Genomic DNA, 24322 nt, shown 5'->3' with positions numbered 1-24322 from the left:
ATCTGGCCACCTAGATCGCCCGACATGAATCCCATTGAACATTTATGGGACATCATCGAGAGGTCAGTTCGTGCCCAAAAGCCTGCACCGTCAACACTTTCACAATTATGGACGTCTATAGAGGCAGCATGGCTCAATATTCCTGCAGGGAACTTCCAACTACTTGTTAAGTCCATGCCACGTCGAGTTGCTGCACTTCGCCGGACAAAAGGAGGACCGACAAAGTATTAAGAGATATCCCATGACTTTTGTCACTTCAGTGTATATTTCCATATGCATTATTTCTTGAAGGACATGAATAAGTAAAGATGTTTTCTTAGAACATTACACCTTTAAAAATCTTTGGTTGTCTGTGCAATTGCTTACATATTTTCAGTTGCACTACAACCTAACACAGGCCAAGGCCGTCTCAACAAGCTTCCTCCAACAGATCTGATTAGTCGCTACGGTCCACCAATGATTAATTTTTCTTATTCTTGAGATCTGCATCCATGCAGTCCATCATCTTGTGTGAAGTCTTCCTCTTTTCCTGGTACCCTATATATTTGTAAAAGTCACCCTTTTTAAGGGGGTTCAAACTGTCACATGTAAAAATATATCCAAGCCGCGTGGTGCGAAAAGATTTGATGACTTGGACAGTATTAGGCTGTTTCTATCTTCTGTATATTTCATGGTGTAACAAAATTCTCCATCTATTATTTTCTCCAATTGGGCCATATATTTTTTGCAGTATTTTTCTTTCAAAAACTGGAATTCTTCATCAGTTTTTTTGTTAATGGCCAACATTTAGTACCATGCAATATGATAGGTCTAATAAGAGTTTTATAAAGATTTATTTTTGTCTTGGAGTTTAATAATTTAGATACTAAAAAATTCCTTAAACCATGATAACATCTATTAGCTCTAAATAATCTACTATCAATTTTGAGTGTAATGTTATTGTTAGAGATGATAGTACTCAGATACGTAAACTGAGAAACAGCCTCGAAGTATAATACTTTATTTGCAGTGGGAGGGGATTATGTACTCTACTAGTTACTGCCATAAATTTTTGTTTTATACTCATTAATGATAACTCCAGTGTCTATGGCTGCAGATGCTAGAGAAATAAATCTCCACAATCGCCTGCTTACTTCTGCCAATAATTCAAGGACGATATTGAAAAACATGCATGCAAGGGCATCCATCACCCGGCCTCAACCCCCTTCAGTGTAAAATGCCTTTGATAGATCAAACATGATTTTAACTCTGCAATTTAATCTCCTTAAAGTCATAGATCAGGGGTCCCAAACCTTTTTGTCCCTAAGAGCGCATTCTAGAATATCTGTTGGGCGGCGGGCACCATTTACTTTTTCAAGGTGAATTTATAGTTGTATACTTAATACTAGATACACATTAAAAAAAAAAAAAAAAAAAAAAAAAAAAAAAGATCGATCGCATTTTACTTTGTACTGGTATGCTTTAATCTCGGCAATTTCTATTTCATTAAAAACGAGAAAAGTTTCCGAAGAATTTCATAGAAAAACCAAAACATTTTTATCATAATCACACAGCGGCGAGCACACTTTAAACGAACGGCGGCCGCCATGGTGCCCTCAGGCATGGGGTTGGGAACCCCTGTTCTAGATAGATTATCAATTTTCTATGAAATTCAAATTCCTGCGTAGCTTTAAACAGCTTTTCACAATATCTGCCATCAAAAGCAGCTTTCAAATCTATAAAAGGATGAAAGATATCAATATTATATTCAATAGTTTTTTCTAAAATTTTTCTAACAGAATGAATTTGATGAATGGTAGATTTTCCAGCTTGAAATCGACATTGGTAGCTACCAATAATTGTAGATGCATACAGCAATAAACTATTATATAGAAAATGGAAGAAAATTTTAAATGCCACATTTAAGAGGTGATACCTCGATAGTTATGACATTCAAGCCTTTTTTTTTTTTTTTAAATGGGACACACAGAGCCCTCTTTCCATTCAGTGGGCATCTGCTCCTCAGTCCAAACATTAAATATATTCTTATGAATAGCATCAATCAATTCAGATTGGTCAATATTAATAAGTTCTGCCTTAATACCATTTGGACTTGCAGCCTTGTTATTTAGATTTTCAATAGCTTTCCTCACTTCATATAAAGGATGGTGCATCAGGTTCCAGAGTTCGATCATTTTCAACAACATTCAGGTTGATCGTTAGATCAGCCTCCTCCCTTGGAGGATAAAGAACACTCTCTGTCACATCTAAGCTTGCCATCACCTTTTCTACAAGTAATAGTCCTTGAAAAGGCAAAGCGAGATAGAGTGCTGATTATCTGGTAAAATTTTCTGAACTCTAATTTTTCTATCTCTCTAAACTATTCCTACATATATGCTTTCTTTTTCATATGAAACAGGAAACAGTCTTTTTTCTTGTCTTCTCAACTCTCAGTAATTTTCCTCTGCTCCTCTAGTATAGTGTTTTTGAATCATAAGTTTACAAGCTTTGTTTTCTCCTCAGTAATTGCTGCACCATCATACCATCCATGCCGATTATTCCTTTTTCTGGTATAATGTCCCTTACAGTATCCTTAATTAGTGTTTCAATCTGTTTCCATTCTATAAATCATTACATTTCAGTAACCTTTCTTTTAATTTACTTCTCTTTGTCACAGGTTTGTGCTGTGAGTCAACATCCAAGAGTATATCTCTTTGTTTCCTAATCCAAAAGGTCTTACTTATCCTTATTATTAATACAAAATTAGTCATAATACAGTCAAAAGTCTTTAATCTGGACTCGTCGGTACTTCGGTGATTCCGGATTATCGGTTTTTCCAGATTATAGATCATTAGTTTAAATCTGGTAAGATGGCATGCAGAAATTATAAAATTAAAAATATGAAACCATAATTTATGAAATAAAGAGCAATTATGATCTAAAAGGATATCAAAATTTACAAAAAAAAAAAAAAAAAAAAACTTTACATTTATTTGTTTAATTAAGACACAATAACACGCCGAATAAATATTAATTCAGAAGTCAAACAACAAAAATCAGCGTTATATTTACCAAATTTTCACAGGACTAGTTTCGATGGTTTTACCGAACCACCATCTTCAGCTGCAAAACCGCAAATGAAAGCATTCATTTGCGGTTTTGCAGCTGAAGTTTTGCAGCGCAAATGATTCATTTGCGGTTTTGCAGCTGAAGATGGTGGTTCTCTAAAACCATCGAAACTAGTCCTGTGAAAATTTGGTAAATATAACGCTGATTTTTGTTGTTTGACTTCTGAATTAGTATTTATTTGTTTACTTTATGAAACATTTCTTTCAAAGCGCATGTGTAAAGCATACATTACGCATAGACGAATTTAGAAAATTGCAACTAGAAAACTATTTGATGTGTATTCCTGATATTTATAATGACAAGGAATTTGATTTAAATCATATCAAAGACGAAGTACATCGTGATGAAATACTACATTTAGTAAGGAATTATAAGCCGAATAAAATAAAAAAATCTGCCCGGAAGATAAGGATAGTGCTGACAGATCAACTTCTAGTTCATTGCGCATCGTGACGTTCACCTCCCCCCTTCCGCAGAGCAGCGTGAAATTGATAAACAGATTTTGGAATGGTTAGAGAAACAAATGACCTCTCTGTCACTTTCTTCATGCCTTTATCCATTTTTTGCAGCAGTTCCACTTTTTGTTTAATGGACATCGAAATGTGCTTTCGCTTTGCAGATTCTTTGGCAGCTCCAGCATTGGAAATTCTATTTGACATAATCGAAAGTTCAAGCTTACTTTTATAAAATTGCTCTGACAGTCTGCAAAAAATTATAAGCCGGATCTAATTCGAAGATTAAGTAACAACACAATCTGCAACATTAACTGAAATAGATAATTTTAGCTTAGCTTATACCGTCCGTTGTATATTAAATACGCATACGCACATGCCTATGCGTCAACGTGATGCATACGCAGAAAGTTTGTAGCTTTGAGGTCCGGATTATGGGTGTCCGGATTAACGACTTTTGACTGTATTCCACAAAAGTTGGACCTAAATTAGATTCTTGAAGTGCGTCTTTGTAATAATTTTTGAAGACATTGACACCCTCTCTTTTATAGATGACCTTTCTATTATGAAAATAGTTTTTCAGTAAATAGTAGGTATTTATTGGACATTTAAGACCTTGGAGAGTGGCAAGTAAACACAGCCACCGAAGATGAATAAAGGACCGTGGACAATGAAATTATTGGCATTTGGTTGAAGAGTGGCATTGTTTCCTAAGCCTAACTAACTTTCCTAAGACTAGTGTAGTATTAGCCATAATATTCCACAAAAATTGGACCTAAATTAGATTCTTGAAGTGCGTCTTTGTAATAATTTTTGAAGACATAGACACCCTCTCTTTTATAGATGACTTTTCTATTATGAAAATAGTTTTTCAGTAAATAGTAGGTATTTGTTGGACATTTAAGACCTTGGAGAGTGGCAAGTAAACCCAGCCACCAATATTAAATAAGGCAGACATCATATCTAGAGGAATTACAGAAGTGTGCCAATTTCATGTATAATTGGGCCTACCAACAGCTGAGTGGTAAAATTGCTGAACACTTGTAGTTAGGTCCGATGTTTAAATCCTGCCAACAGACTAGCTGCTGCATGGGCATTTTTGTGATTTTCCTCATGATTCCTTATGCCTGTAACTTGTATACGAGCCAGTTTCTCTTAGAAAGTCCTCCATGAAGGCATCCCTTCCCTTAGGCAGATAGCCCTCGAGTGCTTTGCCGTAATCAAATTAACCAAGAGAAGTAGAGTATAATTGTTTTTGATGATGGTTATTAGATTGTTTAGTGCATCTAATGTTAATTTATTCAGGGTAAATTCAAATTGGTACTGATATAATAGTTTATTATTCAAGAGAAAGTATTTGAGTCTCGGTGTTAGTTGTTTATTTAAAACTTTTCCCCATATAAAAAAAAAGGCAAATTGGTCGACAGGATTTAGGTATGTACATTAGCGTATACTTTCTTTCTCTTGGGTGTATTAAGTAAGAAAGTCTAAAAGTTTAAGCTGATTCCAGAAAGGGAAGTTAGAAATTAAATCATACAGTTCATGTTCTGTATAATATAATGAACTGTTTTAAGGAATGGTAGGAGTACAATTCTTTTGCCAACAAAGAAATGAAAAAACGTATGGTTGCAAACTTTACACAAAAAATTATGTGTATGTTATAATATATCTGTGCAGGATAAACAATAAGAAAATTTTTTCAAAAAGTATACTAATTTATTATGGGATTCAGCAATATCTACATTTATATAATGGCTGCACAGTATCAGAAGAGGGTAATGGGGTAAATATTGTGGTGATGGTGTATTCAGATTAAGGAAATGGTATAAGGAGCTTCTTCAGAAGCTGAAGTAGAGAAAAAAATGTAAGCCTCTCAAATTAGCATTTTATTTTCTCTGTCTGTATAAGATAGCTTTTATAGTATTCTTTGCTGCCCAGAATTATGATGAATTTTTTTGTTATTCTTCAACACTTCGTAAATTGAAGATTGATTCTTATCATAAATCCTGGTAATTTTCGCATAGGGCTTTTTCTATTATAGCCATAATTTTTACTTTACCACTAATTGCCAAGACATATCATCATTTCTCCCAAGCTTTAAAAGCACTAATTCTAGATTTCTGCTGTTATACTTATGAAATAAATTTACAAATAGTAAAGCTGCAATAAAATGTTGCTAAGGGGAGCAAAGGGAAGTAAAACATGGAAGGGGTGAAGTCATATGCCTCTATTAGCCAATGGTTCCAACCAGCACAGGGAGGAGATGAAGGATTATGAGGACATTGAGCCAGCAGAGACCAGCAGAGGTTCCAACCAGCTGAGGGAGGGATGAGGAAATCTGAGAATGCATGTTTTAAAGTTGACCATTTTCATTCCCCTGCCATTTAAAGCTTCACTCCTTATACAAGGCCTGCGTATAAGCATAGATATGCTAATTACAGCCATTGTCTAGTACAAGTTACATGTGATAGTTAGATATAATCATGGCAGTTATGTGAATATTATCTGAATTCATATTTACAGTACTTTTAACGAGATAATCAAAGTAAACTTGCAAATCAGTTACACATTGACTGGATTTCCTGTGTTATTTTTAACTGCTTTACAACATTATTTTTAACAAGTACATACAAAATGGGTATTAATAATTGTTGTAAACTGGTAGGGAGTTACGTGACTCAATTTTCTGGTGCCTTAGCGGAATTGCTTGGAAAAGTTGCAACTGCTATTAAAGTTGTAGTACCTATCAAGGGAGTATCTTTGTTACTGTTCAATTACTTGGATATTACTGCAAGAGACAACTAATCTGCTGTTCTGGTATCTGCAAGCTGTCAGCTTAGTGTACTCCACTTTTGTAAGGCCTCTCCCTGTCACTTTGATTTGCTATTGAAATTATGCTACAAAGATACAATTCTCAAGGGGGGAGGGGAGAATTTCTTAGTACCTTGCTGAGCATAGCTGATTGCCTCCTCTATCTTAGTTTTCGTCTGCTTGTTGCTGCAGGTATTTTCTGCCCATTGTGGCCAGTATTCACTGCTTCGTATTTTTAAATGCAATTAATCGGTGTGTGGGCAGCTGAAGAGGTAGTGATCTGCATCACCAACCATACCACATTCACACAATTCTGAGACTCGTTTGCCGAATCTCGTAAGATAATGTGGGAAGGGACCATGGCCAGTCTAGAATTGAGTTTATGCACCGCTATATGTTTTAATTGAGCATGTAACTTTTGGAAAGAACTTATAGGTTCTCCTGCTTGTGCTTTTCCTTTCCCATCTTTTCTGCCATTCTTGTAAAAGGCTATTGAGCATGATTTTTTTAAAATAAGACTGCCGCACACTTACTGCATTTTCCAGTCTACTGGAGTCATTGGCTGCAGATTTTAAAAGTCCGCCGCTTCGTTGCCAGTAGTACCCTCATGAGCTGGAACCCAGATCAGGTCAGGTGTGTCATCTGGTGGGATCTTTAGAAGAGTTTTCTGTATATCTTGCACCAAAGGACTCCTTGTCTTATGCCCTTGGATAGCCTTCAAACTTGAGGCAGAGTTGCTATATATATTGACCTTTGTTCCTAATTGATATTTTGCCAAATTGATGGCTGCTTTTAATGCAAGAAGCTTTGCCTGAAAGATAGTATTTTTGTCTTCCAGTCATCTTTTCCAAGTTTTAACTTCTCCTTGGAGTACACAATAGGCGCAGCCTGTGCCCTTCTCCGTCTTTTAGGCATTTGTATATATAGCTAATGTTTTCTCATCTGGCGGTGTGTATTGCAGGTGTACTATGTGCAATATGTCTGTATCTGCAGGATGTTCAAGCATAATCGGCTTGCGCATCTCATAGTCTGTGTGGTAGACTGTCTTTTATCACAGAGAGATGTTATTTTCCAGGTGCAATGCTCTTACTAATAATGATTCTCTCTCCACTAGAAGGTCCAGGGGAGAGATAAGAGTTGAGTTGTCATGAAAGTATAATTGTCGGTTACAATTAAGGAAAGTTATGGATATGAGTTCACTTGACATTAGAAATGTTGTAATAATGTACACTGCTCAAGAAAAAAAAAAGGGGTGGCAGTTCTGTATCTCCCATTCTACTGAGTCGATTGATAAAATTCAAATTGCGTTTTTCACGATTTAGCATATATATCAGATTTATATATAGCTCTGACATAAGTATTTTGACATAAAATCGGACTTTTTCTGAAATGACATGCCAGTTTTTCTCTATGACTCAAGTTAGGCCTAAATATTAAATTCTGTAAAAATTTGATGCAAAATTTAGGGAGAAATTCAAAAATTTATCTTTGCCTATTTTTTTCAGGTTGTGCCAAGAATAATTTACTTGGTGAACTTCTTAATTTATAGCAACCTAATTTTCCTTTCCTTTTTTGCATTGCAGATGAGTGGAAAAAAATCATCGTTCATACTTTCAAATAATTTTAACAAAGTGCATAAACCACATTTGACGTTATTATCGCTAAAAAAAAAAAAAAAAAAAAAAAAGATGCCAATATGTATTTTCATGTATATCTTAGAAAATTTTGAATAAAAAATTCTTAATTTTTTGCAGGCGTGCCTAGAAATAAATCTACTTTAAGAGGATGTTAAAAATTTTATGGGTTAGAATACAAAAATGTTTTTGAAAAATGTATAAAACATATTTAAAAGTATATATTTTAAAAATAAATGATAAAAAATGTACGAAATGTATTTGGATTAAGCCTAAATTTCGAATTCTGAAAGAAGGAATCAAATAAGTTTAATCTAAAAAGAGATATTAATAAATAAATATCAAATACAATAACATTGAGGAGCTAAATTTTTGACAACTAATTTTTTAAAAATTACTCAGATTTTTACAAAACTTGGCAGTTTGGCATAATTTGAGTCATAGATTCGAAATATGGAAAAAAATTAGCAGTTCATTTCATCAAAAGTCAGATTTTGTGTCAAAATACCTATGTTAGAATAATGCTATATATAAATCTAATACATATCCTAAGTTGCACTTTCGAGATACGAAAAACGCAAGTTGAATTTCATCAATTAACCCAGTTGAACGGAAGATATAGAACTGTCCCCCCCTTTTTTGGGGGGGGGGTGCTGTGTACATTAATACCATAACTGGTATGCCTGTCTTTGTGCATTCTTCAGATTTTTTGTCATTTGGTATATGTTATCAAAAATATTTAAAATAGTCATTTTTCTAATTTTTATAAACGATCTAGTTGTTTTTGTAATGGGTGAAACTACATGAAAACAGAGACTAAAATAATTATACAAATTTGGTCCCCTTCTCCCAAGACATGCTGCTTAAATTTTGTTCTTTATAAGCATATAAGGTATTTCTCCCGCTTTCCAAGCGTCCTTCGTGGTGTAGTGATTCTGCACACTGGCCCGGTATTCCAGAGGTCCGTGGTTCAATTCCCGGCGAAGGCGTTGTTAATTTTTCATCTCTCCGGCCTACAAAAAATATCCTAATGTCTCTACAAGCAGTTCGTTTTATTTTGTTCTTCATAAAAACTTGCTGACTAATTTCAGCCAAATAGTTATTATTATTTTTTTTAAAATTTATTAATTTCCTCATTGAAACCTTTTTAAAGTCTGTAATCTTGAAATGTAATTTTATATTTACAAAGTGTAATATTTAAATGGAGTTTTTATATTAAATGAAGTAAATGTAGTATTTATAACTCGGTAAATATTATATTGTGATCATTTAAAATTTTCAATAAGTTGGATATTTTTCACAAGCTTTTTTTGTTTCTATGGAAATTCTTTAATTAGAAATGTTTTAAAACTTGAGCTTTTTTCTGAATACCGAACAATACTAAAATTATTTTGTTTAAATTTCTCAGTAAGCCACTGGTGATTATTATTTCCTGACCTTAATCATGCTTTTATTTTTTTGTGTAAAATCCTTACTTACAAAAGGGATTTTCCAACAAGCAACAAACTCCTTGCAGTGATTCATGACTGTGGATTAAAGAAAATTTTTGCTTCAGAAATCTCTATTTTTATGCAAGATAAAACAAATCTGAGCAATTTGATTTTTAAAAACTTTATTCTGTTTTAAGAATTTCATGCATATAATTTTAGGTAATTAAAAGGCAGCATCTTTAAAATATTTTTAAGCTTATAGTAATATTAATGCAAAAATTAGAACATTTAGCATGTTAATATTATAGCATAATAGGCTTTTGAAAGGAGACAGCATATTAACTTTCCTTATTTTCAAATGGACATATACTGTCTACAATATTGAAACCGTCCATTTAACATTTTTCCGTCATGAGCTGTTGAGTTACTATCTTCAGTAACTCAGCAGCTCATGATGGGTCCTGGTCTTCTTTAGAATTTCATTCCAGATTATTCTACTCTTGGCCTTAAGTCTTCCAATTAATAGGAAACCTCAGATAAGCGGCACTTGGCACAATTTTTTCCGCCATCTTGAATTGCGAAAAATCGCCATATCCTTGGGAGGAATTTTTTGACATCAAGAGAGAAATGGCATCAAAAGGCACTTTCTAAAAATTCCCTCTTCAGCCCAATATTGGTAGAAAAGCTATGCTGGGCGAAAATCGCGTAAGACGAAGTGTAGTGTTTGCATTGAGATGGTAAACCATACACATAGAATAAATTGTAAACGATTAGTTATTGTTGTGATTAAGTAAATCTACGTATTTTTTTTTCATCTTAGTATTTTATATTATGGTATATATATATATATATATAGCTCCAGCATTATTAACTTTTATACTTATCTTTTTAAATTCTTTCCATTAATTTGATCAATTATCTGTAATAATGGTTATATATATTTGAAAACATGTTCTTTATGTAAATGCAGTAATGATCACGAAAATGCGATATATATCCCATAGTTAAAGATGCAAGTTTAAAAAAATAAAATATGCATGTGTTTTCACAATAATATTGCATGCTCGAAAATGTATTCCAGGCTATTCAATCATCCAGTCAGGTTTATATTTTATATTACGGATTCTTTCATGCGCACTATTAAGGTTAAAAGGGTTATTTTATTCTTTTTTTCTTGTTTAAGTGCAAAAATAGTTTTCATGTAGGTAATCAAAGAAATGCAATCCTGAATTGCATAACTGCAGGGAAACAAGATTTGTAACAAGCGCTTCTACGGCTTTTCGTAGTGTTATGCAATTGTTTAAATTTCAGAAAGAGACCAATCGAATAGGATAAAGTTATTTGAATTTGTCAATCTTTATTCCATGAAAAGTTTTAAATCCTAAAATATTTTTGTGCAATTTGAACATTATGTGTAACAGTGGTTTCAAACTCGCGGCCCCCGAAACAATTTGATGTGGTCAGTGAATGTATTTCAGTTATGCAAATACAATGATGCAAACATTTTTATGTTTTACTTATTTGAAATTTCAGTTTATTTTACATTCATTACTATTAAACATGAACATAAGTAACATGTCAGAAAAATCTATAAATATAAGTCTTATCCTATGATTTGAAGATACAAATTTGATTAACTTTAGTTCGCTTTTTGTGAAAAAATAAAGAAATGCTCATGTTTTGACTGATGGTTTAATAATATCCAACTTTTAATCCAAAAAATCCTCTATAAAGAAATCTGTAAAATATGCTTGACGTAGAAAAACAGCAGAGTAAGTAATGTTTAATATTTTATACTAACTTATTAGCATTTTGAAGTCTGGTTATCATTTTGTTGCATTTTTAATAATTATATTTGATAATAAATTTGATTATGAGGGGTTAAAAAACTGCTTTTATGATATAGGGTATCTTTCAGCAGCTGAAGGGTAAAATTGATGCGCACTGGTAGTTCGTCTCGGATTCAAGCCATGGCTAACAGTCTTCCCTCTCTTCAAGCAAATAGCCCAGGGGTGCTTTTGATATTCTAAATAATCCTAATCGCATTTATACATGGACATAATTAGAAAAAAGGCATTTGGTTAGATTAAACAAATGACTTCCATAAATTTAAAAAATATATATATTCGTATTAGAAGTACAATAAATTTATTTAGAAATTAATTCCTGTTTGTTATGGCCAAACTCGCATATGTTTAAATATTAAGTAGATAATTAAAAAAATTCATTCTAATTAGAAATTATCTTGAAAAACGAGTTAATACGTTAGAAAAAGAGTATATTTTATTCTATGAAAATAAAATTTATTTTATTCTGATTAGAAGTGTAATTAATTAATTTAAGTCTATAAATAAATTTTTTTAATTAATTTATTTAGAAATTAATTATATGAAAATATACATTGGATAATGTGAGCCCATAAGCATGAAAAAGGAGCATATTTTGTAATTTTCTTGTATAAAAATAAAATTATCTTATTCTAATTACAAGTGTAATTAATTTATTTAGAAAATAATTAAACAGTGAATTCAAAACTTCTACTCAAAGTCATGTAATCATCAGCACAAAGATTTATCTGCAAAGTCATGACACCCAATGCAAAGTATCAACCATATAGAAAGAAAATATCCCTTTCCATTTCCCTATCTCAGTTTAACATCTGGGCTAGCACCCTAAACACTCTTCCAACTGTTTGGGGCCTATCACCCAAGTTACTGAATGCGATTTCAGGAACCTCACCAAGTGCCGGTTATCTGAGTATCTCCCAATCAATGACCTTCGGGTTAGACGAGTCACTGCCCAGGCAGTCTAGCCCTGAGTTTTGGTTTCCCTCTCTTTCAAGTGCATATTGGCTTGTATGTGAATATTTTTTGTGCTTATGTATTATCCAATTGACGGAATAAGTAGTGCAATTTAGTGTCAATTATGGACTTTAGAATTCCGCAGTAACGATTGGCGCTATTGCCTAAATTTCTGGCAACAGTTGACACAAATTTCACCTACATCACATATTTTTATTTTGGTGATGATGCAACATACCAGCATTTTAAGCAGTTTCGATGATAAAACAACTTATTGTCAGAAAACGAATAAATCATTTAAAAAAATTTTTGTAAACATAAGAAATATAAACTAAAATAAGAAAATGTGATATTTGACAATTTATCAGTTGTGCCCGACTGACAGAAAAGTGCTTACTTTTTTCGTAGAATAGTGGATCTGTATATAAGGTGGAGCTTTAGACGAAGTTAAAAAAAAATTCTTGGCTTATACATTGTGTTATAAAATTAGTATTTATGCCTAGTTAAAAGAAGCTAAAAATAAAAATATCAAATACACTTTTCACTGAATTGTTTATTTTAGTATGAGAAAATGTTAAAAAATTTCGCTGCATTTTTTACCATGGGAACATGCAGTCATTGTTTTTACTGTTAAAACAAACAGTATAATGGAATCCCACAAGCTTGTCTCTTGATTACTTGACATTCCATATAACTCGACTTCCATCTGTAAAAATGTATAATGATTTCAGGCAGAACATTATTTTAAAATAGCATAATGGTTTATTAATAGCTAAATTGTAATATTTTATATAATAGCTTATTGTGCACAGTACCTACTGCTTATTAAACTCACTGGTTAATAAAATCAGCCACCTTTTTACATTCAAATTTTCAAGAACCAGAATAAATATATACTAGCCAATGGAAAAAAAGCACTTTATAATAAACTCAATCAATTATCGTTGCTGCTTATAGAACTCAGACCAGCAAAAGACATGATTCTTAGAGATCAGAATAGGCCTACTTAAACCTATGAAGCTTTAATTCATCCGTGTATCTTACTGTGAACTGTGGCTTATACATCTTTCATCAGGTATGAAGTGCTTCAGTGAAACAGGATTGAACGTAATTTTAGCTTCCACTGGTCCGTTATCAGTGGGACTAATTTTAAAGCTCTTTGTTCACATTGGAGCTTTAGAGAGCAGAATTTCCATATCTTAAGGTTAAAAATTATCCTATAGAATCTATGGGGGGGGGAACTGAAAGGTTTCAGATTTTAAATTATGTCCAAAGGGGCATTTTTAAAACATTTTGTGTTACCTTTATTTATTAAATATCATGTTCTTCGCACTTAAACTGTAAAATTCAGTTCAAGAGCAATATCGCAAAATTATTTTAAATTTAGCATATCTTTAGAATTTCCAAATACACAGTCTCACACACTGTAGATAAAAATGTTTTTTCTGTACAACATTGCCATTTTTTGCTTTGAAGTGCTTGAGTTTGTTAATCAAAAATTCGTTAAAGTTTTACAAAATATGAAATCAACAATAAAACAAATTTCAAATTTGGGCTTCTAGATGTCCATATTTGCAGTACGATTAGATCATAAAAATTTGATGGCTCTAGGTACCATTGTTTTATCACAATGTGAGAAACATACATATATTTATGCAGATTCTTCATTATTTAATTTCTTCAAATATAATACAGGGCAATAATATTTGGTGGTAACAGTTTGAAAAGTGAAATGGACATTCAGAGTGATTCAACGCAAAACGAAAATAATAGTCCTTCAGGGACAAAATCCCTTTGGACTAATAATATCTTCTGTGTACTGATAGTGGCATTATAAATGAATGCATGTTCCTTCCTGATTACTTGCTTATAGAAGGTAGAAATGCAACCTCTGCATCTCTAAGGTTTCTATGTTCAGACTACTCTCTTTGGAATACGCTCATTATATACACTGAGATTTCAAAAAAAAAAAAAAAAAAAAAAATTGGGGGGGAATTCCTAGCATTATCATACGTTAATAATACATTCAAAAGTCGTTAATCTGGACTCATCAGGACTTCGGCGATTCCGGATTATCGATTTTTTCGGATTATAGATCATCAGTTTAAATCTGGTAAGATGGCATGCAGAAATTCTAAAATTAAAAATATGAAACCATAATTTATGAAATAAAGAACAATTATGATCTAAAGGGTATCAAAATTTACAACAACAGCAACAAAAAAAAAAGCTTAATATTTATTTGTTTACTTTATTAAACAATTCCTTCAATGTAAGTTGTTTAAGTTGCTTCGTTTTATGTGATAATACTTTCTCTTTAATTCTATAAACAGTCATAATTTCTTGTTCAGTTACAAAGTTCCACTGTTCAAGTCCTATAATTGCTGTGTCGAGAATACCGACTAATTTGTCAATCGAAATTTTTTCATTTTCACTAACCTCTCTGTCACCTTCCTTTGAAGACATGAAGTCTTCATCCATTTAACCCCCCTCACAGAGCAGCATGAAATTCTAAAATTGCATAAGCAGTTTAATTCTAGCTTCAATTTTTAATTATTATTTTAGAACCCATTATTAGATTAATTGTTACTTATTATTTTACTAGATAAATTTAAAACTGATATCACAATTTGCAATATACAAATTACCATTTATTTAACTCAGTCACTGAATAAACTGAAATATGCTTGAAATGGAAGTGGTTTTAATAAGCAACGGTCACTGTAATTGTTTTACGAGGGCTATCCAGAAAGTAGATTACGTTTTGGAATAAAAAAATAAACAAAGTATAGGAAACAAATTTTATTATATACAGATGAAAGCCACACTCAAATACTACTTTTCTACATAGTCACCATACAAATTAAGGCATTTATCGTAGCGATGTACGAGCTTGGAAATTCCTTCGTCGAAAAATTCGGCCGCCTGCGCCTTCAACCACTTCGTTACCTCTTCTTGCAGCTGTGCGTCGTCATCAAAACGCATTGATTGCAATTTCGTTTCACAGTTCACATGTTTCACCCATGTTTCGTCACCAGTAACGATGCGATCGAGTAAAGAGTCACCATCCTTATGGTAAGCGTCCAAAAAGTTCAACGCTGCAGCCATTCGCTGATTTTTGTGGTCCTCTGTCAAGATTTTTGGAATCCATCTTGCACAAAACTTGTGGTAACCAAGCTTTTCGCTGATGATTTCGTGCAACAAACTTCGCGAAATTTGTGGAAAACTCAAAGAAAGTTCCGTTATTGTGAAATTTCGATTTTCACGGACTTTAGCATCGACTTTTTCGAGAAGTTCGGCGGTCACTATGCTGGGTCTCCCACTTCGATCTTCGTCGTGAACATTGGTTCGGCCATTTTGAAATCTTATGACCCACTGACGCACTCCACCTTCAGTGATAATGTTGTCCCCATACACTTCACGAAGCTGCCGATAGATTTCTATCGGTTTACAGTTTTTTGCTGTCAGAAACCTTATTACTGAGCGCACTTCGCAGCTCGCGGGATTTTCAATTAACGCAGACATTTCAAACCGTCACAGTATCTGAACGGAGCACAGCACGAACCTCTCACTAGCACGGCTAGATGCAGACTGAGCTGCGCAACGCTCTGACCCCAAGATGGCCGCGCTAGCCCCGCCCCTAGCGGACACAGACGGAAACGTAATCTACTTCCTGGATGGCCCTCGTATTATTGTAATTATAATGTATAACCTGTGTGAATGTCTGTCTATTTTCCTGTTCTGTTCAAAGATTTGTTATGGAATTTTAATTTTGACATTTTTGTCTCATTCACTTTCTGACTATTTCTTGGAACTTGTGTAGTGAATCCCTTGACAGGTTTTGATCTTTATATGAAAATTTCAGCCTACCGCATTCTTCTCAGTAACAAAGTGGGAGAAAAACAGGTAGCTGCTATTGATTACCAGTAACATTCCTTTCTGTTGCTACCTATTAGCAGGGTTGCCTGAAGATTTGTGCCTGTACCGTAAGTTAAATTTTCAGGTAATTTTAAGTAGAGTTTCTCAATTTAATCCAAGTTTACAAGTGCTGTGCTGCATTATCTATACAAGTGAAACTGTTGGACAAGAGGAAAAGAAAGCAAGTATTAACCTTTTCCTGGGAGTTTTTCATTGGTCGCAGGGGTAGGAATCGCAGCACTTGAGGCATGAAGACTACTTTGCGACACCCTGAAGAGAGTGTTCTGTAGTGGGATTCCGCTAATGGGAAGAATACGAATGTTGTTATGATGTCAGAAAAATAACAGGATATTAAAATTTTGTTTTTGGAAAAATATTAAGTTACAGTAAACGCCATTAACACAAACTCACTTAAGGCGAACACCATGGAAGCCATAAGTACAGTTGGCAGTGAAGATAACAGGCATATTCATTTCTGTCTGTGACAGCAAAATGTACAGGATTTTTTTTTCGCCGAAAAATGATCATCGTAGCTAATGTACCAGTGTACTGTTTTCTGTGACAACATATGTACCAGGGCTGTGGAGTCGGTAGCGAAAATGACCGACTCCGGCTCCTGGAATTTTAGACTCCGACTCCTTCATATATATGTAAACATATACATATGGGTTACAGCTTATTTTTTTTTAATATAAAAGAAGTATTACAGAAAAAAATTGATGCATAGCAAGTTTTTTATATTAGTTAGCATTTGTTATGAAATGGAAAAACCAGCATTAGTAAACATTAGTTAAAAAATTTTAAGAAACAGTATAAACTTCAGCAAGATCTTCTTTGTTAGAGGACCATAGATCCGATTTGATGAACTTCAGAACTGAGAAGAGTCTTTCCACACTGACTTGAGTAGGAGGGAGAGCTGTTATTGTTAGGGCTATTCCTTTTAACTTTTCGCGATAGATGTTTATAAATTCTAAAAAAGGTGTCTTGCAAGCGCAATCATATTTCTCTATTTCTTCAAAGGCCATGTAGAAATCTTGTTTGTATTTTTCATTTTTATATCTAAAGGCTCTTGGTTCTTTATTTTCATTTGCTTTGGGTTTTCAATATTAACCAAAAATATTTCTCAAAATCTAATTCATCACTGCAAGAGGATGCTAGAGACTCAGATGCAGTGTCTGCAGTTTGACTGTCCTGATTTGAATTCTGTTATTGTTCTGAGAATAATTTCATTCTTAATGAAAGTTTATGGATGGCTTTCTTTGCCTTTTTGTTTGTCATCCAAGAACATTCAGTGTTTCGGATCTACATATATTGAACCCAGCAAGATCTTATTGTCTAGCAAACTAGTTTATCTTTTCTTCATTGAAGAAATGATTCCTTCTGCAGTAAACCCTCCGTTTGAGAAAGAACAAACATCGCGCATTCTCGCCTCCTGTTAATTATTCAGATTGTAGCTTTATTGTGGTTGTATATGGTGTAGAAAGAAGAGTTTCTAATTCTGCAAAATCATTCCAGTCTTTGTTAGTGGAATATTAGGGTTATCTACATCTAACATTCTCACTTCCTGTTTCTTCAGATTGTAACTTTTTTGTGGCTATATACAGTGATGAAAGAAGTTTCCAATTCTGCAAGATCATTCCGCAATCTTTCTGTTAGTGAAACATTAGGGTTTTCTACATCTTCTGAAAAAGTTAATTCTAATACCCACCATATAATTAAATATGTACTTCTCCATTGCGTTGCTTGATCAATAATAGCTTCTTTTCCTTCTCACTTTCTATAAATGTCATTAATTTTGGAAATTCTAGCTGCTGTTGCTGCTTACCTGAATTTAACAATGAGATTTGTAACTAAATGAATCAGTTCAATCAATAATGGCAAATATCACTTCCATTCTGCTCCCTTATGTTTATTAATATGTCAATAAAATTGAAAATAACTATTTATTAATGTATATAGTTCATAAATAAAAATATTAACTCAGTTTATTAAATTTTTTTAAAATTCACTTTAATTTCATTTTAAATTCAAACTGGCGAACAAAACTTGCCCGGAGTCGACGTGTTTTTAGCGACTCCTTTTACCCAAAAAGCTACCTAACTTCGATTCCGACTCCACAGCCCTGATACTTACTACGCTTGTACATACTGTGTCTAAGTGTAGGAAGAAGTATTCCAAAAATGAAATTTGAGCTCTCTTTTAACACAAATTGTTTTAACATCAACGCTTGATTTTCAGATCTGTTGGGATTCATGTTGATGAGGGTTTACATTCAGTCTTGTATGTTTTAAATTATCTTTGCTTTCATTTTCGCAGTTTTCCAATATCTTGATTCCGAAATTTATACAAGATGTTAAATTTTGTAAAACAGAGTTTCTCGATTTCTTAGTAAAAGAAAAAAGCCTTCTGTGGTTACATAAAATTACATAAAACTAATTTCATACATCTAATTTTTTATGATTAATGCTTTTCCTATATAATTGTTTTAAAATCTTCAGCTATTTGCTAGTTTTCCTTCTAAAACTCGTGTTTTGTTTTTTTCTAAATTGTTTAAAAAAATTTTCTGATTTTTTACACATACTAAGTTGGCAGGTATTTGAATGTTTAAAAGTTCAAAAAAGCCCATGACAAATTGAAAAATGTATTACTGGTATAATACAAAATAGTGTGTTTTTCAGTAGATTATGATGAGTCTCTCGTATGTAGTAGAGAATTTTGGAAAAAACAGTGAAGACTAAGTTATTTGAATTTTCTACAGTAGTATTTTATTATTTTAGAACCTGCGTTATTCAAACAACATAACAAGCTCTCGTGCTAACTGTGACAAAGCGGCCACCCTATTCAGAGCTCTATTCATTTTCAGGCTGACTATAAGTATCCGTGGATAAGATGACCGATCATTTGATTATGGTTCTAAGAACTGCAAGTAGGTTTGTGCCTTTAGTGCAAAGAACAAGAAGCCTCACAACAGCATTAAAAAATTGGGTGTTGTAATATTAAATAAATATATTTTCCACTTTTAATACCAAATGTCTTTCTCGCGATGCAATTCTATTTCCTTTATTTTTGTGATTTTTCCCTATTAAAAAAAATGGAAAATTGTGAAAGTGATTTTGCAATTTTCCATATGATCAGGCATCTGCAGTATTATCAGACATCTGCAGAAAGGAATTTCTTCTATAGTAAAGATATTAAAAATTGACAATTTACCCTATATATTTGAAGATATATTATTTCAGGTAGCAGTTTTTTATATTATATATAAAAAATAGTATATTTTTTAATTAAATCCAAAAACTTAGATGAAGGAAAAAAAATTGTCGCGGGAAACAATTGATTACATAAAGTAAAAAGAAGTTTTTTCTTCAAATGGGTAGGGCTGAAGATGCTAACAAATTAAGAAATACTTTAGAAGATGGTTCATAAACGAATAAGGACATTGATTCGTTTACTGAAGTAACTGAACTTAGAAAAGTAGATGTTCTGTTGTTATTGATAAAACTCGTGAAAGTTCACAAAGCAGAAATAGAACTATACTAAAAGAGTGGATAGAACCTACTATATGAAGGCATTGAAAGGGTTGTGACTGTCCCCCCCCCCGCACCCAGTTATTGAAAATAGAATGGACAAAACTGTTCTTCAAGTAATTGGTTATTTGGAACAAATGATGGTGTTTTTTCTATCTCTGACTCTTCTTTTTTTTAAAAAAAATGTAATAATCTAGATCTTTGAAAACCCAGGGGAATTAATTTTTCATGAACTACATAAAATATTTTCTTTTCCAGGAGGTTGCTGTTAAATTGGAATCTACTAAAGCTCGCCATCCACAGCTATTATATGAAAGTAAATTATATAAAATTCTTCAAGGTGGTGTAGGGATACCACATGTTAGGTAAGTAAATGTATTAATTGCATGGAAAAATAGCATTAAAAGTAATTACATGTTGAAAATCTTGGCATTTGTGTGTATTTTGGAATAAAAATGCTGCCTTTTTACTTCCTTGTACGAAGAAAAAAGGAAGTATTGTAATCGTGAAAAGCTTCAGGCAGCATATTTCAACGAAAATATCCACTTGGACCGCTTTCGAATGCAATTTAACGTATTTTTTGCGTGATATCTGTACGTAAGGACAGAATAAAAGACTCTTTACCTCCAAAAAAACTAAAAAAATTGCTTGAAAATGAATTCTGAAGAGAATTTTTCGGGGCGTCTGTACAAACGTATGTACGTATCTCGCATAACTCAAAAACGAGTAGCCTCAGAACGTGGAAATTTTGTATATAGGACTACTATAACATGTAGATGTGCACCTCGTATTTTGGTTTCAATTGGCCATGCCAAACGTGTATAAATATATCTACTCTGTTACCCTTCTCAGTGATCTCAGGTTCTTTACTCTTATATGTTTGTAAATTGTACATTTTTTTCTTTAAAAATGATTGAATTATGGTGTTTTTATCTTCCGGTTAAGGGTTTTATGCCTTTAGTAAATCTGTATGCAATATTTTTAGAATTATCAACAATTTAAAAGTTGTTTAACCCCTTCGCGCTGACTGTCACGTATACGTGCCAGCAACGAACACACTTATCTACCGGCCGACACGCAGGCGTGCCAGAGCGTTGTTGCATTCTCTACTGACTGTCACGTATTTGTGCCAGTACCTTGGAACGTTTTTCAAACTATAATTTCTGCCACAAGATGGCACTGTATGTCCATATGGTTTCAGATACATGTGCATTAGACCTTCTACTTGAAATAAGAGAAGCATGACTCACATACACGTGTTTTTGATTATATAAACAAACGGAACTAAATGTTTCCGAATGGCGTGATTTATGACGTCTCTTTAAATCGCACTTTATTCGCAGGTGGTAGTTGTTTATTGTAAGTAGAAGTTTTATATGCGCTAAAGCGTTGAGTATTTCTGTTTACAGTTCAGTTTTTAGAAAATAATTAGATCTTGTTAGATGTGAATTCTTTCTGTTTTTACCATTTCAATGTCCAAGCGTCGAAAATGTTTAACAGAGCATGAAATAGCAGAAATGATGCAAAATATTTCAGATATTGATTCTGAAAGATTAACTGAAAGACATTTTCCAAAACTTTGTTCAGAAGGGACTGATAAGAAAATGAGACGACGAGGCTTCGTTTGTTCACATTCCCGGAAAAATCCTCCAAAACGGCAAATGAGTTATTACGAGTTCAAGAAATGTAACGTAGGACTGTGTGTAGATGCCTGTTTTAAAATTTTTCATACGAAAAGAGAATTTTAAGTAATATATTTAGTTTTCAGATTATAATGTTAAAAGTCATAAAATGGTGAGTAATTAAAATAAAATGTGTAAAATATGCATTTAAACAAGAAATAAGGTAATTAAAGTATATATATAAAAATATCTATAAAGCATAAGCCATTTAAATACTCTATAGAGCATTATTAAACAATGCGTTGATACTTCGGAAATTTCATGGATTTAGGCTTAGTAGCAAAAAAGCCCCCGGCCCTGGAGAGATGCTCGCGGAAGACACTGCTGGCCTCCGCGATAAGCGCGCGTTTTCGCTACCCGGCTCAAAGGGGTTAAGTGCCGCTAAGCCTATTCTGATGGCGGCCATTGCTTGTTTACATTTGAAACAGCTGAGTAGTGAATTTGTTGCCAATCTAGAGAAACGTAGCTTCGCAACAACAAAGATAAACGCCTTAATTTATTACTGCTATTTAAATCATGCTTGATCCTTTCTGGAATTTTTTCGAGGAAATAAGTGTTTAAGATTTACTTAATTTTTAATAATTAGTAATTTTTAGTAGAGATATTTTGAGTTTTTATGTATTTTTGCCTTGTCGCGAAGTGAGAACTGAATTAATTGAATGAGAAATATTCAATCGTCTGTGAAAAACTGTTTCTTTTTTGTTTGGTTTGCTAAATTTCTTTTATACATCGTTCTAGCTTTATTATAGTACTTGAATAGAACATGTGGCAATGATTAGATAATTCTTTAAATGATACAAATTTTGTGCATTCTGACTTATAATATGAACGAAATATAATACTGTTAAGTGAACCTAGTGCCAGAGTGTTGCTATGGTAAACAAATAGAGTGAATTTTAAAGAATGCACTTATTCAATTGTGGTTTATGCGTTGTCGGCGAAGTAGATATAATTAAATCCAATAAGTTTAAACAAAATGCAAGAAAAAATGCGTATAATTTAATATTCCGTACAAGGAAGTCGTGGTGTACACATCAGATTTTTTAAAAGTAGTATTAAAAGAGGACAACGATGAAAACTTTTTTGTATTAAGTCGGAAGTCTGGAAACTTAAGGTGGTCTCCTTGGAAATTTTTTTTAGGTTTGTGGTGTGATTATTATAATAAATCATCTTTATCTTAGTAGTTAAAATCTAAAGTATCTAAATTAAATGCAATAGATTTGACTAAATTCAACCATTTAGGTTGAAATATATGGAACGGATTTTTCGTCTGAGGCCAGAAACAAGTTGGTTTTCATTCTACACCTTTTCTTTTTATCAGCCTGTGTCCAGTTCCTCATTACAACGGGGTGTTATATTTTTGGTATTTTTTTAAATGATAAAATAGTTTGTTTCTTTGCTATATATTGGGTGTTCAGAAAATTTCCATGAGAAAAGTAAAGGGTTTAAGCTTCACAATGTATTGATTTTTGGTACTTTGTTATAGTGACTTCCAACCATATTTGGCAATTTTAGATTTGAGCAATTTTTGAACCAAGATCTCTGCTATAATTTTGCCAAGCTCATGAAGAGCAAATATTAAAACAAACATCACAATATATAACAATAATACTCACATGCCATTTCCTAAAAATTATTTTTAAGCATCGTTATCATTATTATTTTGCTGCATATAATTGTTCCGGTCACTGCAGCACTTTCACACATATTAAGCTGTTTGTTATACCATTTAATGGACGTAAACTCCTCTGCCCAAGAATACGTAAATTTAATATCAGTGATGAGTGATATTCTGGAATCACTGAACCAATTTCCATCACGGAGGCCCTTCCTCATTTTGCAATTTTTATCATTGAACCTCCAAATGTTTTAATCATTAACATAAAGTTTGATGTTGAGGTCATTTTTGTCGTCAGGTAAAAGACCCCTTTTTTGAAAAAATGATTTGGCATCCACCTCATTATTTACTTTTATTTATTAAATATTATGTTCTTCGCACGTAAACCATAAAATTCAGTTCAACAGCAGTATCACAGAGAGCATATCTTTAGAACTTCTGATACACAGTCTCGTGCGCTGGAGAAAATGCCCCCCCCCCTCTGTACAGTGTTGCTGTTGCTCACTTTGGAATTGTTGAGTTTGTTGATCAAACATTTGTTAAAAGTTTTACAAAATATGAAATAGAAAACAGATTTCAAATTTGGGCTTCCAGATGCCCATACCTGAGTCAAAATTTAATGTCTCTGGGTACCATTGTTCCTTCACAATGTGAGAAATGTAATACATTCATGGAGATTCTTCATTATTTAATGTCTCTAAATATAATGCAGGTCTCTGACATTTGGTGGTGGACTCCATGAGTGATTAGTACATTTATGAGGTTGCATAATACTGCATTTCTGAACTCAAAAACATATATATAAGTATAATTCATGGATAGCATAGAACAATTATGGTAGTGACGTATAGTTCTCATGACGTGAGGAACCTGCAAAGGAGGGTGTCTCTAGTTGAGAGTTTAAGAGCATCCTGGCGTGTTGTTCCAATTAAAACAAGCTGGAGACTGAATTAGCCAGGCCTCCTTAATTTTTCAGTAGTACTTTACATTTTCGGATTCATTGTATCTGAAATGATATCAGAGGGAAAACAAGATCATTGGTTCGTCAGCCTTTCTGAAATCAAGAAGCTGTGATGGCAAACACAGTGCAGAGCGCTAAAATCTCTTGACACTGTTGTGAAGCTATGTCTATTGTACTGTCATCTGGAATTAAATATTGCATCTACGATATCGGACCTTGTCGTGTGACATAAAAGCTTTAAAACGACTTGCGGGGACCACACACACAATTTTCTCATCTGGTGTGTAGTCTGCCGCAGTGGAAACAATTTGAAAAGTGAAACGCTATTTTAAAATAGCTATTTTTGGAAAGTGAAACCTGGGCAAATTGCCTTGTTTGGG

At 33.1% G+C, this 24322-nt stretch overlaps 1 protein-coding gene across 1 annotated transcript in view; it reads left to right on the top strand.

Annotated features, from left to right (window-relative positions):
* Positions 1–24322, top strand: part of CkIalpha (Casein kinase Ialpha) — a 163771-nt gene that overhangs the window by 5685 nt on the left and 133764 nt on the right. The window contains exon 2 of the mRNA XM_035363084.2: positions 19940–20046. Coding sequence (XP_035218975.1) covers positions 19940–20046 — 107 coding nt within the window. The remainder of the gene's footprint in view (positions 1–19939; positions 20047–24322) is intronic.

This window comes from Stegodyphus dumicola, chromosome 4 (genome assembly GCF_044657685.1).
Source record: "Stegodyphus dumicola isolate Sdum_Otavi_A_Nest chromosome 4, ASM4465768v1".
In the NCBI taxonomy this organism is placed as follows: Eukaryota; Metazoa; Arthropoda; class Arachnida; order Araneae; family Eresidae; genus Stegodyphus; species Stegodyphus dumicola.
Note: the sequence above shows the minus strand (reverse complement) of the source record. Positions and strands in the feature narration are given on the sequence as shown.